The sequence below is a fragment of the Pygocentrus nattereri genome, chromosome 10, assembly GCF_015220715.1.
Source record: "Pygocentrus nattereri isolate fPygNat1 chromosome 10, fPygNat1.pri, whole genome shotgun sequence".
NCBI classification, from domain to species: domain Eukaryota; kingdom Metazoa; phylum Chordata; class Actinopteri; order Characiformes; family Serrasalmidae; genus Pygocentrus; species Pygocentrus nattereri.
In genome coordinates, this window is record NC_051220.1 from 3,870,621 (window position 1) to 3,889,998 (window position 19,378).

The 19,378-nt window shown below is 38.5% G+C and overlaps 1 protein-coding gene across 2 annotated transcripts in view; it reads right to left on the reverse strand.

Annotated features, from left to right (window-relative positions):
* Positions 1 to 19,378, reverse strand: part of ttc27 (tetratricopeptide repeat domain 27) — a 100,175-nt gene that overhangs the window by 78,710 nt on the left and 2,087 nt on the right. Inside the window, exons 2-5 of one of the 2 annotated variants that reach the window (XM_017702567.2) lie at positions 17,332 to 17,509; positions 11,044 to 11,173; positions 9,072 to 9,212; positions 4,510 to 4,612 (exon numbers count right to left, since the gene is read on the reverse strand). In XM_017702567.2, coding sequence (XP_017558056.2) covers positions 4,510 to 4,612; positions 9,072 to 9,212; positions 11,044 to 11,173; positions 17,332 to 17,509 — 552 coding nt within the window. The remainder of the gene's footprint in view (positions 1 to 4,509; positions 4,613 to 9,071; positions 9,213 to 11,043; positions 11,174 to 17,331; positions 17,510 to 19,378) is intronic. The other variant, XM_017702568.2, reaches the window with a different exon arrangement.

Sequence of the window (19,378 nt, forward strand, 5' to 3'; positions counted from 1 at the left end):
ATCTATTCTCAGTCGTTAAGAACCAGGGGCTGTATTAAAAAAAAAAAAACTCAAGTCAGAGATCTGCTTTGTTGTCATGGCAACTTCAGTTAAGACTGAATATAAAAAGCCATTTTTATACAACAACCGTTCCTTACGTCTATAATCTTATCTCCAGATAAGAAAACGGTATTACAGAAACATCCTAAGTTGCCAAAATATCCATTTTATAACTTTAAGATAAACCCCAGAGCGTCTCAGCTTCTGTTTTAATCATGTTTCTATTGTTTTATGCAGTGATATGCAGCACAGTTCACTAGAAGTAGCATCATGACTTTAAATTTTTCTACACTGGAAACGATGCTTTGACTGAGTGTTTATTTTCTAACAGCGTTTAAAAGCTCCAGACGCTGCAGACTCGATCTCCACAGTCCCCTCTTATTACCTTTGAGTGTTACTGATGATGATAATAATGAGGAGACAGAGCTGAACGTGTGTCTGTTTATTAGGAGGAGTAACAACTCGCTTGGTTGAAGCGTTTGGGAAATGAAACGCTCTGACAAACATAACCCACAAGTGCTGTTGTAATATTTTTAACTTTCAGTTTATTGCCCTTTAGTTTTATTTGACCTTTTTAACATGGGTAATGGTAGCTAACGTTAGCTTTCTGACTAACTAACTTGATTATGTGTTTACATTTAAGCTGTGCACAAATGGTTGGTTGCTAGGTAACAGACACGACACTTGATTGTCGACTTCAATCGAGTAAGATTTCCTAACTTGCGATAAGAAAAGATGCTGTGAGATAAGATTCTTAAATTAAGATTTGCTTCTGTAATACAAATTTGTGAAAATCTTATCTTGACCTGTCAGATCTTAAGCTAAGACAAAAAGATTAGAATTTTCTGTAATACGCCCCCTGAGCTTTCGTGCTATATTGCAGATTTTGGTGCCATACAGAGATATAGCATCTGGTATCGAAGATATTTTACTGACACAGCGACCTCTGAATCACAATCGAATCAAATCCTGAGTTTCCTAGAGACTGCAACCTCTAACACACACACACACACACACTTTTGCTCCAAAATTCATTAGTCACAACAATATTCTTGTTTAAAACATAGTAAGATCCCATTCTATTACCCTGAGTAAACCCCCAGTGTAGGTTGACATTTACTAAGCAGAGTGATGAAAGACCTGCCTCTAAATCCACTCACCCATGTAACTCATTGTGTTTAAAGGATGATTAAAGAATAATTCACCTTCATTATTTACTTACTTATAAAATGCTTCATTGACTTGAAGTCTGAGATGGATTGGAATGAAAAACGATGTATAAAAGACTATGAAATTTCATGATAATTACCCTTTTCCACGAGTTTTAAATGCCGCTGTATTAAAGATAACATGTAAGTGAAGTATGAGAACAAAGTACAAACCTTTTAGGGTTTGTTAGGACTTGAAAAACTCAGGTAATATAAGAATACCCTTTATACGGAATTCAAGCAACTGTTCAAATCAGTATCACTGAGCCCTCCATGAAATGCATGAAAAGAAACCTGACAAACGGTCAGCTTTATAAGAAACACAGTCGAATACTAAAATGTCGAACATGGTCAGAATGATGATTTTACTTTTGATGAAATACAAAGTAAAAGTCATGCTCCGTGCACCTGCTCCAGAGACAAATAAAGTCCCTCCAAAGTTGAATCACTGTTTGGGCATTGCATTTAACAGTCCAGCAGATCCGTAGAGTGCTGCTGCCTTATTGATTGCTTAGATGTAGGCGTTGCTGCAGCAAATTACTGCCCAAAAGCCCTCAGTGAGAATGGATGGAGCATGAAAGACAAACTAGTCTCAAGCACGTGTAAAAAAAAAAAAGAAAAAAAAAAAGCCACCAACACCAACAAAATATGTTAACATGGAGATTTTAACTCTTTGCAAGGAATTTTACATTCATATTTAAGCAAATGCTGATGTTACTTTTCATAACACCTTTCCGAACAGTCAAAACATCTGCAGTAATGTCACTGTTACTACAAGCTCATGGATATTTGAGCATATTGGGGGTTTAAGAATTCTGTGAAAAATCATGTAATTCATGGAATCAGGAAGAGAATTCCTACATCAACATTAAATGATTATAACTTTTAATAACTAAAAAAAGCAAACGTTTCAATGTAATAAAATAGTAGCATACATGGAGCTTCTTATTTCAAAACAACCCAACTACTACTTTTAACATCACTTACAGGTAGTGACAACAGAGGAACTCAAAAGCAAACTAAATGCAAATGAGAGTTCCATCTGGCAAGAGTTTCTAACTGAAGACAGCTGAGAACCTGAAATTCACTCTCTCACTCTGTCTGTTCCCTACCTTTGTAGAAGAAACTAAATGACAACTGGTGCGCTGGCGACCGCCAGACAAAGGGATGTCACCCTTAAGCAGAGAGCTGAAGTGGAGCCTATGCACAGAGGTTGAAACATAAGCTCAAGTACTCTAAACCACTTCTTCTATTTATGCACTTCAAGCAGCAAATCCCACTAAACCTACTTGTTTTTGAACCAAGCACAATTTGAAAGTCAAATTCATGCAACTTTTTGTATTCCTGCAAGTTAATTAAATTAATCTTCCTACCAATTTGTGGTACTGTAAACAGGTGTATGCTCATCATTAATTGAGCATAATAGTATGTTTGACTTCTTGATGACAAAATAACCAATATATATTAATGTGTTTGCTTGAGCTGTCAGAGCTGAAGGCTTCTAATTTATTTCACACTACATATACAGCAAATACTGCTCATACACCTTTCAGTCTTACCACCATACATTTATAAACACGGTCACAGAGGCACTATGGGTATGTGTTAAGGCATACAAATAGACATATCATGCATATAAACACACCTGAAAGGTTGTAAAAAGACTTTACAAACATTTGCAAAATTTCACTGTTGTTAACACACACACACACACACACACACACAGTACAAAAAAGCTCAACTATGAGTCATGTGCACGGGCACACACTGTTTCAACATGCATATAAATGCCAAGAGTATTAGACCACCTACTGCTAATGTGTCATGACATTACTTCTTATAGAGCATACTCAACTCTACCAGGAATATACACACACACACACACACACACACACACACACACACACACACACGAACATTCAGCATTCACGTGGCAATCTCAATTCCCTGCAATCTCAAATACTATTCTCAATTCACTGCAGCTGTAACAGCCAAGAACTGTGAGTCAACAGCTGCAATCTAGGTCTGAATTTCAGGATGTCAAACAGGTATCTAGAGTAGAGGTCTGCACCCTTTCCTGCAGCACAGGACTAATATTCAGTGTTGCTCATGGGAGCGGGCAGAAATTAGATCCCTCCAGGCGGGAGCAGGCGGAAGCACAGACATAGAAGAATCACACTCTGAATGAACAACCTAAATAAAGCACAACGATCACAAAATCATATATGTAAAAAATATAACAGTGGAACAGTTAAAATGAATAAAGCCATTATCAAGCAACCGATCATGTGAACAACACGCAAATACTCATAGGCATGGTTTACATATACTGCTTCTGCCTTCTTTGAGCTGCGTGTGTGAAGTGGCAGAGTCCCAGACGTCGCACCGAAGCCCCGCAGTGTTTAAAGAAGACTCGGGGCAGGTCACGCGTGTCACGCACCTAAATACACTGAAATAAGCCCTGAAAATAAAGGAAAATTAAACAGAAGACTGTACAAAACGGTATTACATAAAAAAAGATGATTTTTATGTAATTCATGGCTAAAGATTCTGTGCTGCAGACAGATTTCCCAGTTGGTCTACCAGGCTTGAAATTTTTGCCTAATCAGAAGTCAGAATGCTGTCCAGGATATAAAACATACCATTACATAAATACATAAAACATTACATAAATGATATTTCTATTGAACAAAGTGACTGATGTAACCATTTATCCACCTGGAAAAAGGAATGTCTGTAGAATTTTCTCGTTGCTCTGCAGCTCAAACACTGACTGTATGAAAGGCCAGCTGTGTAGTGCGCGTGCTGCTGCTTCACTCACGGCACGCAGAGGCAGCATGTGTGGCATTAGAGACAGGGCAGAGCCTTCAGTCCGACAGCCACAGCTGTCCAGTAAAACACCAAAACCGCTCAGTGGTTTAATTCCTGCTGTTTACTAGGAATAAATGGCTTTTGGTGAAGTTACTTCACAGTGAGCCTGATGACCATGACTGTTGTTTCAGCAGAGGGTAATGTATTTTTGATTAGACCGTGTGAGACATTTTACATGTGCAGGCAGGAGCAGGCCAAACCGTTTCAATTGCAGGTGGGAGTGGGAGAAATGATTCCAATTTTCTGCGGGAGCGGGCTGAAAAAACAGTCCCACGCTGACCTCTAATCTAGAGATCTCTTGTTTTGTGCTCGGTGCTGTGCTGTATGTATGCTTGAATGTGTGTGTGTGTGTGTGTACACGGCAGATGTATGCAAGCAAATGTTCCCTTGCCTTTTTCCATGCAGCTCTTTGCTAGGGTCAAGAGCTGTGGGGATCTTTCCTCCAGAACCTGCTGATGCAAGACGACATATCTCAGCGTCCACCAGGGCAGCAGCTACAAACAGTAAGAGAAAGAGCGGAACACTAGTAAACTGTGTATATGTACAGATGATTAATTCAATCAAATTTCATAATTAGATCTATAAGGCATTATTAAAAAACATTTTTAAAACAATAAATCTGTATGAATAAAACAAAACAAACTTTTCTGCAATGTCTTCTACAGCTATAGATATAGCTGCTGTCTCACTACCTACAGCACAGAGCCCCACTTCTCGTCTAGTGTGCAGCAGCCTTTAGCCAGCTGCAATACTGTTTTATGTGATTCCTTCATTGGACTACATAATTTGGAACCTCTGACCAAAGCACAGAATCTCAGCTCCTAGAATTTTTATTATTTTGCCATTTTCTTTCTTTTATTCAGTTTCAATGAGTGGGACTAAAAATGACATGGGTGACATCAGGTCTGCCAAAGTACCAATAAGAGCAATACGTACAAATTACCTACTATTATCTGTCCCTCTCATAAAATGACTACCTTCATGCTGCTCTGAGTACCAGCCAAAACTCAGAGCAAGTAGGTTACTTAAGCTGTTTTAAATTAGTTAACAATGCCTGCTTGAAGGATTATTACACTGCTGTTTGTATCATAGCTAGACTCTGATTCCTATTTGCATTGCCACCTGTTGCAAGATCCTAATCCTAAAGTGATTAACTTCATTTAAGAGATCTCGATAGCTAGCGGTCCACCTTAACTGTAGGAATAGAAAGGTTGTTATGTTAGCATAGTATTACGTTAGCTATCCCGCTAGCAAAAAGGTGCACAGTGTTTCCCCACAGTTGTACCTTACAAGCATGGCTCACAATTTGGCACAAAGAGAGGAAGAAATTTCTCCACTGCATCCACAAATAAGACAATGCCAATCCATAACGGGAGCTTGTGTGTCCTCTGTTTTAAGAGAATGCTCCAGTAGTTAGCTAGTGAGCTAGTTAAATAGAGGTTAAGGATATAATGTAAGCGTTGGGCAGTCAATGTCTGTAGTCTAAGGTCATAAGATGATGGCCTTGATTCTCCAACATTACCTGCAAAATTTTATTAGCTCTCCAAAATAACCATTACATAGCTTGTTCTTCGTTTGGCACTTTTTTTTGTTTTCCAGCAGGAGAGGCTGAAACTGGTGCTGCATTTTTTATGTTGTTTTTTTTTTTATTATTCATTTAATATAAATATTGAATATGACTGGTATATTCTTCTTCCATGCCAAACAAAAATTTAAAACATTTAAAACCAACTTGACAGGGGCTTTAAATATGAGTACATATCAGAGAGAAGTTAATCTGCTTAACAAAATTATAACTTACTTTTAGATTTTTTTTAACTTCTGTATATTGCTGACTATTCAAATATTCAACAATTTTGACTCAACCCTAACTACAATTTCACAATACCTTTCTCTCTTCGCAAATAACTCCTGTTCAAAACTACTTTTAAAAAAACCCATAAATATGCAGGAACAACAGCAAACTTTTATCTTTTCCTATTGAAAATGCATACACGTGCAGGGATGACCTTTGGTCAAACTGAGGGATATTCATCAGGAGTTTAACTTAATCTGTATTCATCACACACCACCGCACACTCACCACTTTAACTCTATATGCAGATGGGGTATGCGTCCCCACATTTATTAGCGGGAATGCAATCGAGGCAAGGACGTGTGTGTTGGAGGGGGAGGACTTCATTCCCAAATGCTTGGAAGCGGCAAATTAATTTTTCCTCAGTCATTTATACACTCAAACATGGAGACGGCAGAGGACGTCTCTGTTTGTGTGCACGCATGTCTGTGACTGCCTGAGTGTTTGTAGTGCACAGGGTGGAGAGGTTAATTTCTCACCTAACTGCCAAGGAAACATTTTAATCCCTTCAATGGCAGCTTGCATTTGTACAGGTGTGAAGTTGTAAAATAACAGCAACATTAGTTCTGGCTGGTGACTGACTACACATAAACACAAAGATTTCTGTGACTATAGCAAGAGGGTTAATGCTCGGCAGTGGCTTTGTGTTCTATTACTGCCACATCATGCAGAGCCAATTTGTTTTAACTCAAAACACACAGCAAGACCGTAATACTCATTCTGCAATGGTGAGAATTAAAATAATTACGAATAAAATAACTACATTGCTTCGAGTCCCTGTGTGTGTTACATCACTATTTTCTTCTGCATTCCCGAAAACGATGCGATTCATGACTTTCTCCTCTTTCTCCGCTTTTCGCTCAACACTTCAGTATATCATTACTCTATACATGATTGCATACAGAATATACCTACTGCTCTCTGGTGCTTATTTTACATCTAGTATAACCAAATGAGCACTAAGGTCTAATGATCTCACGCTCCACCTTCCACAATTCACAGTTCTGTGCAATGGCTACCACTTGAACATGTATGCTACACTAAAATTGGTCTCACACAGACTGTTTTTTCAGGGCATTGTCAGATAATGGAATTGAGCCGGTGCTAAGCCTTGCACCCCTGGTTATTGTTGCCTCGCCAGACAGGCTTTTGAGCCTGGTACATCATTTATGGTGTTTTCTAGTTCAAAGCCAGAAGCCTAGCCCTTGAAATCCTTAGTCATTTTTGGACTAACACATTCAAAATTTTACAAATAGGTATACACAAAAAGGTCTCCAGTATGCATTGCAACACACTGTACATAACATCATGATCGCATGGCAGCTGCCTCAAAAAGATGAGAATAAGTTAGTAGCTAAAGCCCTGCAGATCACAGTTAAGGTGAGAAGTCTCAACAAGTAAGCCATGTAGAAAACCTGGAAATAAAGGAGCATCATTCCTCCAATTGGTAAATGTATTATTATATGCATTTTAAAAGATGTCATACGACAATGGCCACACCAGAACCACGTTTTTTTTTTTTGGTTTTTTTTTTTTACACTGCATCACTCCGCCAAGATGCCGATGCTTAGCTTCAACTCTGACAGCTGTAGGAGCCATTAAGCCATTTTACAAACATTTTTACTTCTTACTTTGCCACAAACAGAAAACAGATACTTTTAAGATCACATCTGACCGTCATTTATAAAGCACCCAGTGTTTAAACAGTGTCATCCAAGGGACATGGTGGATCTACTTAAATAGGTTGAAGCTTTTTTAAATATTAAAGTACATTTAGATAAAATGTTTGATTTTTTTTAATATATTTTCTACATTGCATTTTTTTTTATGAGTGTAACATTTTTCATCAGTAAAAAATCAAAAGTGGATTTTGAGAGCACAGTGGACTGCACTAGAGCTGGTTTTATTAGACACAAACACAAAATAAGACAGGAATTAGTGCAGCAAAAGTATAAATCATATAATGAATAAAGAACCAAGAATAGAAATAGAAGAAAACAAGTGGACAAGGAAAAAAAAGGAGTGTAGAATGACTTTAATGCGTTGGTCTGTATAAGGTTTGTTACTCTGACACAGCAAGAAGCTGCTTGTTATGGAACTATAATTTGGCGGAAGGAACTGAACATTAAAACATTAAATGCCACATTCACGGCCCATTTTATTTACTTTGTTGTCTTGTCTAATACTTCAAATATAGTTAACAGCAAAGAGTGCTCATAAATTGCCACAATGACCCTGACTGTAAGAATGAATCTGCGTTTTTTCCACCTATAGTTTCATATTTGGTAACCAAACTTGCTAGTTAGCTAACTTGGAACAGACATGTTATGCATGTTTTTTGAGGAGCTTAATAGCTATCCTCCATTATTCCTAGTCATTTATGCATTACAGATGATAATGATTGACACCTTACTTAATCGAAGGTTATACTCAGAACACAGATAAAGCAAACAACTACATTACACTTCAGTAAATCTAACACTCAAATACCTCATAGTGCAATCAACAGGTAAACAAACAAACAAACAAACAAACAACTATGAAAGGTAAAGGAAAAATGGACATGGGTGCATACACAAGAGGCCAAACAATACAAAAGATTAATAGATGCACGTTGTACACAAGCAGCCAAACTCCCAGTCCCACCACCAGCACCATTCTAATTACCTGCCTGTGTTTGAGTTATGTGCCTCTGCGCACGCACACATAAACGAAACATGGGGCATAAATTAACTGCAGTATTTACTAAGCCTTCTGAATTATTTTCTTCTCACTCTCTCTTCCCGTTTCTAAGTAGCGCATCGACAGAGTGAGATTTACAGCAACAACACAGACAGCCATAAATTACACAACAATAAGGTGAATGTGGGCAGAAATCCAGGGACACTAACAAAGAAATACACACACACACACACACACAAACAAATTATTGCACATATCAGGTAATAATACTGAGAAACTAAATCTTAGTCCTCCACCTTGCAATCTGCAGCAGCTGCAAAGAAGACTTAAAAATAAAGTCATAGTTACATACTTCATATGTAATTTAAACAATAATTCTTGATTAAACACACATGCATACCACCCTAGTGTCTCACCTGCAGATTTTCCAGCTTTGCTGCACAGTTGACCAGCAGAACTCTAGCAAGCAGCAGCAGGAAAGGGTTGGACACCAGGCTGTACACAGACTCTCCATCCAACAACAGACAGGACAACAACGCTGAGGTCATGGCTCCCTGCTATTGGCACAGAGACATTCAGTTAGATCCAACTGGAGGCACAGTTAGGACAAACCTACAGACACATCTCAGACATATTGTAATTTGCAGTTACATTTTTTCAATCATATTCTCAAGAGGAATTATCTCTATGTGAGCCACTCTAACTAATATAAAAGGTCTCCACTTTCTAGTATTGGACAGATAAATCAGGGACAGAAAGCTGTAGGACAGCAGAAAGGGTTTCCTCCTGAGAGGTATGTATGCACATGCACACGCACACACACACACACACACACACACACACACACAGCAATACAGGTTGTCTCAAGCGAGCTCAGGATAATCCACAAGGCGTCAAAGAGAGGCATGTCTTCACCTCGATATAATTGGAGGCCCTAAGAGGCTTCATTAGCGTGGGTCCTGCTTATGGCCCGTCCTCCCTCCAGTCCTCTATATATCCTCATTATCCTGAGCAAAAGCCTGCCAGGGGTCACCAACACACTCTATACATCACTAGGCTGGAGCACACATTCACTACCAATATGCTTCCTCACTCACTCATAGAACCCACTGGTATTCATGAACGAGCAGCACCAATGATATTCAGGCACCCACATAGTGCTACAGCAGTAAGAATCAGAATGGATGATAATGAGAGGCCTTCAAAGGGCACTTCTAATGCCATTAAGGCACACTTCATTGGGTCAAATGAAGGAAGATTTACTGTAACAGAAAGAAGGCTTGTGACACATAACATCACAACACGGGATGCAAAGTGCCAGTGTATGTGCATGATATGCGGGTCGATGACATGATGCACGTTTTGTGCATCCAAGTCGATTATTTTTTCAAGAGTAATTTAATAAATACATCACATACATCAAATGATTCCACAAATTTAATTAATATATCTTATGTGAAACAATCTTCAGTGCATCCACATAAATTTCATTTTAGTTTCTTTTTGCCTCCAAAAGTCTAAGAGTGTTGGGTGGTGCCACCATATATGTTGATTAAGTACACTATCCAAAAAGTAAATTCCTTCTAGAAAATTCTAAATTAAATAATTTGGCATGATTTAAATGTGAAAAGTTTAAAATAAAAACCATGATGCAAAATAAGGCAACATTACAAATATTCAACTCACTGAAAAAAATCTTTCTCCACAACTTCTTACTTTCTAAAATGTCAGGGGGCACAACCAAAAACAAAAGACTTATTTTGCCATGCTTTTACAAAAGTGGGGCTAGGGTATTGAATCACAGAGAAAACTAAAGTAATTTTCATGGTGCCATGCCAGGGTCAAGAGCCCTTTAACATATTTTGGAAAAAAATTTAATTTTTGAGTCACGATTAGAATCATTCAGTTTATATTGGTCAGGTGGTATGACCTCAGGAAAACCATCTACATGAGTATTTGTTATAGTAATGTTTATTTATTTCAATAAATCTAAGTATAAAGTCAAGTTCAAGGATAAAGGTTTCTATGGATGTCTAAGTAGATGGGTGTTTAATTTAAAATTAGTCTGAAAAGTTAAATGGTCCAATATGGCCAGTATGCACTGATCCATATCTACCGCTGGGATAGGCTCCAGCACCCCCTGTGACCCTGAGGGAGAAGCGGCTTAGAAAATGTGTGTGTGATCCATATCTGTAACATTTCTTCAAAACTCTTAGACAAAACAGGTTAAGAGCATGGATTAAATTTGTGGCATGAATGTTGAGAAAAAACAATCCTTCAATACATCTTTAATCCACAGCATGGATTAACTACATAGTCAATATTGAAGAAAAAAAAAATCTGTGCTTTTGGCTGAAGAGGTTTCTTTTTCCTGGCTTGGTGCAGTACCTCAGAGTAGGGCTTCAGGAGGGCTGCAGGAAGGAAATCAGCGATATGCAGGCTGACTGGAGGTCCCGTCCAGTTTGCCTGGGCAAAAAAGTTCAGACATGCTACCGCCAATGCCAGCAAAACTATCTGCCTAAGGGAGAAGGAGGACAAGAAAAAGGGGGAGGGTGAGAGGCAGAGTTGGTTATTGAACGATAACATGACAAATTGGTTCTGTTTCATACATTTTAATGAATTAAAGCTATAATGCATAAATTAATTCTGAGGAACACCATTATGAAAGCAATGAAAACAATGTTTTCTCACTGATGGTTCACCCTGTATGAAACAAATTTACTTCTGCCTAACTTTGATTTCAGGAATATATTGGATTCCTAAAAAGATTTGAAAGACCCTGTAGAAAATGCTATTCACCCTTTATAAATGTCTTGCTATTCTGCTTTCACTGTAATGTTTTCTTTTTCTAGATTTTGTTTTGGACAGCAGGTCTGGGATACAAACCAATATTAGATTTCACAAATGAATTCTCTCTAGTAAATGTCCTCCGAGTTGGCATCAATAGCCTATAGTAGTAATTCATGTCTGTCTCAGGGCACCAACTCTACTGGTGTTATTTACATCCCCTTTTCTGACCAGCACACATACAAATATGCATGCATGCGCACACACATACTCACACAATGTGCCCATATTTCTCAAAGATTAATGGTCTGCTGAGGTATTCACACAAGAGTGAAACAAAGGAGAAAAAGCCATGAATCTCAATGTGTTCTCTTTCTATGAAGGGATGCAGGGTGGAGAAGGAAAAAGACCAGAGCCACAAGACACAGAACAGAAAGAAAGGAAAAGAAAAAAAACAGATGAGAGAGAGAGAGAGAGAGAGAGATCTGTCCAGAGTGACAGAACAGAACATGAATGAATGAATGAGTGAGGAGCTGAGCTTTGAGAGAATGCAGTCCTGCTCAATCCAAATGGACAGCGCATTCAGTAAAATCTTCCCTTTTCCCTTCATCCCCTATGGCTGTAAATCAACTCTCTATACTCAGTCAGTGGTGATTTGATTAAGAGTGTGAACTAAACTGAAATCATCACTACGCTCTTGCTACTGTGCTACTGTCTCATCTCTCCCTTCCACCAGTTTACAGGTTGACATCGGCTTTTCAGATTGATCTAAGAGCAGCTTCTTAATTGTGTCCACTGTAACATTAACCTTTACAGAACTCAACACAAAACTGATCTCAGATCAGTGCAGAAAAGCTACCAATTACCAAAGTCTACAAATGGAAAGTTAAGGATAAGGAAAAAGGGGAGCACACGTGGATTGTGTCTGCACTACACACTCTTTTGCTGCTTTATTCACAGGAGAAAGGGGCGATGCTAATCTGGACTTATCAAAAATTAATAATTCATGGCGGTGAGACATTGTGGAGGAGAGACGTGAAAGAGGGAGAGGAAAAAAGTAGTAGTAATATTCAACTGGAATCCTATAAAGAGATTTTTTTTCTAAATTTAGCTCTGAGCTGTGGAAATACACAATTTAAGCAATTTAAGACACATATGAAGTTATATTTAATATCAGAATTATGTTATATCTACAGTGCTTTAGCTTTTATGTTGTATCACTTTAACATGTAATAGTTATGTTGTAGTACTTAAGTGTGCACTTTTTTTTGTATTTACACTTTCTAGCTCAGTATAACCTAAGTAGTCAGCTAAATAAAAAGGAATGGGATAGTAGGCAGATGTTTTCAATAATCAAAACAAAGCGTTCATATATTCTTTCCCCATTGTGGAGCATTGTCATACATTTTGCAGATTACTAATCACAATAAACTGTTGAATAGGCAATAACATTGGGCTGTTTCTCAGTTTTCTTTTATCTCAAAACATTAAGCCAAATGACTCAATCCAAACAAATATTTGATTTGTGAGCTCTCAAAAATAAAAACAAATGCAACCGCATCCAAAGGGCCAGAAAAATAATAGACATTTAATCAATTCAAGGGCAAATTATTTCAGACCAGGACACAATTCAGATAAATATCAATAAAGAAACAGAACACTTCAAACAATTTGCTGTTTGCCATGCTGAAAATTGTATGTCTGAGCACTGCTCTGCAGCTATGCCATCTTTTCATAGAGCTGGCATGCATTTATCAAAGGCCAAAGATATCGTAGGCAAACACAGTCGAGTCACATTATTATGACCACGAGTTAATATCCAGAGTAACCACCATGTGTGGCACAGACATCAGCTAGACCAGTTGGGAGTGGCTCAATAAGGTCCTGGTATGCTGTCACAGGTATCTGGAGTCATGTTGACTGTAGCGCATTCCACAGCTGCTGGAGGGGCCATGGTGGAGGATCCATAGAGCGAACAGGACAATCGAGGTGGTCCCACAGATGCTCAACTGGGTTCAAGTGTGGGGAATTAGGGGGCCAGGGCAGTACTTGGAAGTCTTAATCATGCTCTTCCAACTAATGTCAGACATTTCTAGTCGTGTGACGTGTCGCACTGTCTTGCTGGAAGATCCCATCTGCCCCAGGGAGGACAATCAGCATGTATGGGTATTAGTGATCTGCAAGGATGGATATATACCCAAAGCGGTTAAGATTGCCTTCCACACGGATGAGTGGACCCAGAGAAAACATTACGTTCCCCAGAACACAAGCTGCATGAGTAGTAAGAAGTGGTCTTAATAATGTGAGTCGACTGTGTATTTCAGCAGAACAATATATAAGAAAAGCGGTCTGCTTTCTGATCCACCATATAAAGCAAAATCTGCAAGCAAAGCATCTTTCATTTGATTTACACAAGTCAGGAATGTCTCTCTGAGCCATTTCTAAATAAATGCAGATTCCAAGGATCATCAGTTCAAACAAGAAGAGTCAAACTTTTACTCTCAGCTGAGATCAAATTGGTTTGAATGGTCAGAAACAACCCAGTTTAATTTCAGCTTTTCGTCCCTCCAACACCATCCAGTCCACTTACTTTCCTCAGATTTGAAGCACTATCATCTAAACTTGCACCAGTAAAGCTTTTGTTAGTCAGAATCAAACCTGTTCAGTGGTTGGCAGTGCTGGCAGCATGCTAGGTAACTAGCCACATTCTCTTGATTATTGTTCAATACTTATATTGAAATTAAATAACTGGTGTGAGATGGAAGCTTTGGCGTTTAATGAGTGATGGGTTTTAAATAACACACTGCTTTCATTTATTTGGCGTCCTTGTGAGTGAGCTGATGTTATTTGATCATTTTCAGATTTGAAATGCTGTAGAAGAACAGTAACATAAAATAGAACCAACTGGTTTTGTGGCCCCGAGTACGATTAGCTAACTGCCAGAAAGAAAAAAAAAAAGAAAAAAAAATGCTGAGCCTGGTTTTTTTTTTTTTTGCATGTTCCATGTCAAACCGTGTCCGTGTGGAAAAGCGATGGGAAAGGTTATCCTCTGTGCTCAGAACGATTCGGCCCTGGTTCTATATACACTGTGTGCACAATTATTAGGCAAGTCTTATTTTTGAGGATTATTTTTATTAATGACCAGCTACAGCGCTCTCGGTTAATCCAAAATGTTAATAAACCTCAAACATGAATGTTTAAAAAAGTAAAAGTGAAGTTTTGTTTTTCTTAGGAGAATATCTATATGTGCACATTTATTGGGCAACTATAATGGTGCAGAATTATTATGCAACTAAATGAAAAACATTTTCCCATCTCACTTTTTTATTTTCATCTGTTCAAGTGAGAATTATAAACGAACAACTCAAAGCTTTCCAATGAACATTTCTGAGAAATAAAAATAAAAAAAAAAGTGACCAATATAGCCACCCTTCTTTTCAATAACAGTGATAAGCCGTCCATTCATGGAGTCGGTCAGTTTCTTGATCTGTTGACCATCAACTTTTTGTGCAGCAGCAACCGCAGCCTCCCAGACCCTGTTCAGAGAGGTGTCCTGCTTTCCTTCACTGTAAATCTCCCGTTTAAGAATTGCCCACAAGTTCTCAGTTGGGTTCAGGTCAGGTGGGGAAAGGGGCCATGTCATAAGTCTTTCATCTTTAATGCCTTTACTGGCGAGCCATGCAGATGAGTACTTGGATGCATGTGATGGAGCATTGTCCTGCATAAAAATCATCATCTTTTTGAAAGATACAGATTCTTCCTGTACAAGTGCTTAAAGAAAGTGTCTTCTAAAAACTGGCAGTAGACTTGGGAGTTGATTTTGAGCCCATCTTCAACCTGAAAATGTCCAACCAGCTCATCTTTAATAATACCAGCCCATACTAGTACCCCACCTCCAACTTGCTGGTGTCTGACTTGAAGTGGAGCTCTGTCCCGTTACTGATGCAGCCATGGGCCCGTCCATCTGGTCCGTCAAGAGTCACTCATTTCATCAGTCCATAAAACCTTTGAAAATTCTGTCTTCAGATTCTTCTTGGACCAGTCTAGACACTTCAGCTTATGTGTCTTGTTCAGTGGTGGTCGGGTTTCAGCCTTCCTTACCTTGGCCATGTCTCTGAGCGCTGAACATCTTGTACTTCTTGATGCTCCAGCTAGGCTGCAGTTCTGGAATATGACAGAACTGGAAGATAATGGGTTCCTGGTAGCTTCACGCTTGATTCTTCTCAAATCCTTGGCAGTTAATTTGCGTCTTTTTTTCTCAGCACATTTCTTGCGACCCTGTTGACTATTTGCCACAAAACATTGGATGGTTCTGTGATCACGCCCCAATATCTTAGCAATTTCAAGAGTTCTGCATCCCTCTGAGAGACTTTTGGTAATTTTTAACTTTTCAGAGTCAGTTCAATCTCTTTTTTGGCCCATTTTGCCCAAAGGAAAAAGCTGCTTAATAATTATGCACACCTTGATATAGGGTGTTGACCTCCTTAGGCCACACCCTCCCTCATTACAGATACACATCACCTGCTATGCGTAAATCCATTAAGCATTCAAGTTGATCCAGCTTGGAGTTAGAAAATATGCCTAAAAATGATAATATGGTCAAAATACTCACTTGCCTAATAATTGTGCACACAGTGTAAAACTACTGCATGCCAATGCCCAGTAGCTCACATGAAACATTTGGCTGACTGCAAATCAGCGTCATTTCTTACTGTAATGGCCTCCAAGGGACTAATCTATCAGAAAGCTGCTTAAAAAAATAATAAAAGAAGACACAGTGACAAATGGCCATCATTTAACACTTTCTGACATTTTATGCTCCAATATAAAAGACATTTTAAGGCAGACAATTCTGCACAAGGCACCTTTAACCCACAGACACTGAAAGTTATTACTTGCAATAGTATTCAAATGCAATTATGTAACTACATATTAATTAACCAAGTCAATGACATAAATTACATAAATTAGTCAATTTACATTCTGCATCAGCAACGTCCAAATTTTCCACTTTTTCAATTTTTCGAACTATTTTGCTTCTGCTTACAAGTCAAGAAATAACAAAATGGTGAGAAAATTTAAAGGATATTACAGAACTCAAAGTACAAAAGCGACTTCTCATCAAGTTTACATCTTAATTAAATCTCTCTTCAACACAAATTTCATATTGATTGAAAGTTCTGAATTCACACTTTCAACAGAATTTCTGGCTGTGTTTTTTCAAGAGCAAGAAACTATCAAATTACACTGTGCTTTTATTATCATCAGAGACAACTAACTTCTAAGAGTTCATTAGTGAAGTTTTTAACAACTGCTTTGGTGACCCTCACAGTGTTAAAAGTAGGGATTTTTCCACATATGATTCTAAAAATTTGAAATGATACCAATACTACTTTTCCACAATATCACCTGTTTCTTCAGACAGAGATAACACGAACACAGAGGAGCAGATGCCCCTTCCTTCACTTACCCTGCTGCTGTTCAGAATGTAATGGTGCGTTTAGAAAAAGGTATTAAGGTCTAATGTTTACTACAGGAGTCACTGTGAAGTGCAACATACTAGACTTGGTGCAACTAACGATAATGTCATGAATCACTGCTAGATTCAATCAAGCTGGACAATTTAAATGTTAAGAAAATGTGCTGTCTCCAGTTTTAAGATGTACTGAAGAAATCACACATCTCAATCATCTAAATATATGGTTTCTGAACATCCTGTGGCACCCAAAGACATGATCAAAGCTTAAACAATAAAAAAGAAAAAGCATATTATTGTTACGAATAGCAAAATAAGGGTACGTTCCAGCCTATAAATGTGCAGGTCAGAAAAAAAAAAAAAAAAAAAAAAATGATCTATCCTCTTTGTGAATGGCTGTTGACAATATTCACCTGTCACTCCTCTGGTCGTCTGTGGCACTGCTAATGTAGCTAAGGACCCGTCTCTCCAGGTAAGCCTCGATGCTCTCGCCTTCTTCTGGGTCACCAGCCAGTAACTCCAGCACCTGGGGACTGAGCAGCACTGCCTCGAAATCCCCCTCAAACACATACTGCAGCAGCACACCTCCATCTATATTATAAAACAAACACAGATAGTGCGAAGTTAGATAAAGCTTGCAGCCTGTCGAAAAAAAAAGCACTTCGTAACACATTTCCTGTACCAACACATCAATCTTTCTTTCCACATTGAACAGACTTTATCAATGAGCACTGAAACTGTTCAATAGACTACAGACATTTTAATTTATCACATTTTCACAGAGCAGTTTAGTCAATGGAATCTCCATCCTTCACAAAAAAAAAAACAATATAAAGACTAAATAAACAAAAGCTAAAATATTTACACTGAGATATTTACACTGTAAGGCTATTTCACCTTAAGTTCACAAGGAGTACTGCACATGATGCACTGATTTCATTAGGATGGTGAGGAGTCATCAATATAAACATTATAATAGAAAAGCATAAATCTTTACACTACAGAGGTATTTTACAAATATTGTACATGGAGTATTGATTATATTGCACGCAAGAAATGGTGATGAATTCACAGTTTATGTTCTGTAGGTGTGGGAGGTCTAATGAAGAGTGGAGGACGGTTCGACTGGGAGCAGTGCTGGTTATACAGACTAACAGCAGCAGGAAGGAAGGACCCAAATTGGGCTATTGAGTTACAAATACAGTGTACTGAATGAAATAAGGCATTTTAGTGAAACAGCCTGGCATCACCTAAACATTCCGCTCACCTGGACGCTCATACGGAAACTGCAATTACATGTTTCCTAATCAAAAGTGCTACCAGTTAAATAAGATATCCTGCCACAAAATAAGCTCTGATTTTCCATACATAAGGGAGGGTTTACACAATATAAATCCAGTGTTGAAACACAAGCGACAGCCTGTTCTTCATAAGTCCATTTTCTGCAGCACTCTGAGACACAGCTCGTCACATGCGGTCGTGCAGCACCGGACTCTAGAGTCAAAGGAGGAGAGAAAGCGAAGGCTGGTGCATTAACCAGCGAGCAGCAGCAAAGAACGAGAGCACGTAGAAGATGGAGCTGAAGAAGATGTGGCAGACTTGTGCGAAAGAGAGGGAGAAGAATTTTAAAAAAGGAACGAGTGCTGGAACTAAGGAAAGATGGAGGACTGGAACTATAAAGGGAAAAGAGAAGGGGCACAATAAAGTACTCTGAGGACAGGACAAAGGGTTGTGACTTAACCACTTATTCCCCAGGGAAATAAATGTAAATTTTTATTTATTCATTTATTGTAAAAGCTCCCCTCAAAATTAACAGAACGTGTGTTTTATGATCTCCACACATCACTATATGCTTACAATTTACTGCTGAAAGCCAAAAATCTCCGACGCTCTTTGTGTTATTTTCTAAAAGTGATGTTTCCAGAGCAGATCACTGAAGAGACGCCGTCTGTTTATAGTTTAGAGCCCAGATTTGGGGGAAAAACGGGTCGACTTTCAGTAGAAAAACAAAGTTCAGCTTCTTTTATTATAAGGGTTTAAAATGACATCACCGTCTATTAGACTGGAAAGAGGAGCTACAGCCTCATACGACGCCCAGCTTCTGAATGGCGCTTATGAAATGCGGGCGTTGCGTTTTAGAACCACTGGTGGTCTCAAGGAGTTGAAGAGGTTAAAATACAATACAATACAGTGAACCATCTGAGATATAAAACAGGTCATCTAAAAGTTTTATTTTGAAGAAATAACAAAATGCAAAGCTTCAACTCGCCAGTCAAGATAAGAGAGCTTTAACAATAAAATGTACTTCACAAGCTGACAAAATAAGGATGCGCTGAACGAAAGGGTCAAGGTGGACATGCCTAAAAATAAGCCAGTCAAAAAAGAGCCTGTGATAATTCAGTGAAGAAAGCGTAGCTATTTTTACGTGAGCGAAGTTGTCACTTCTCTTCACTTCAAACG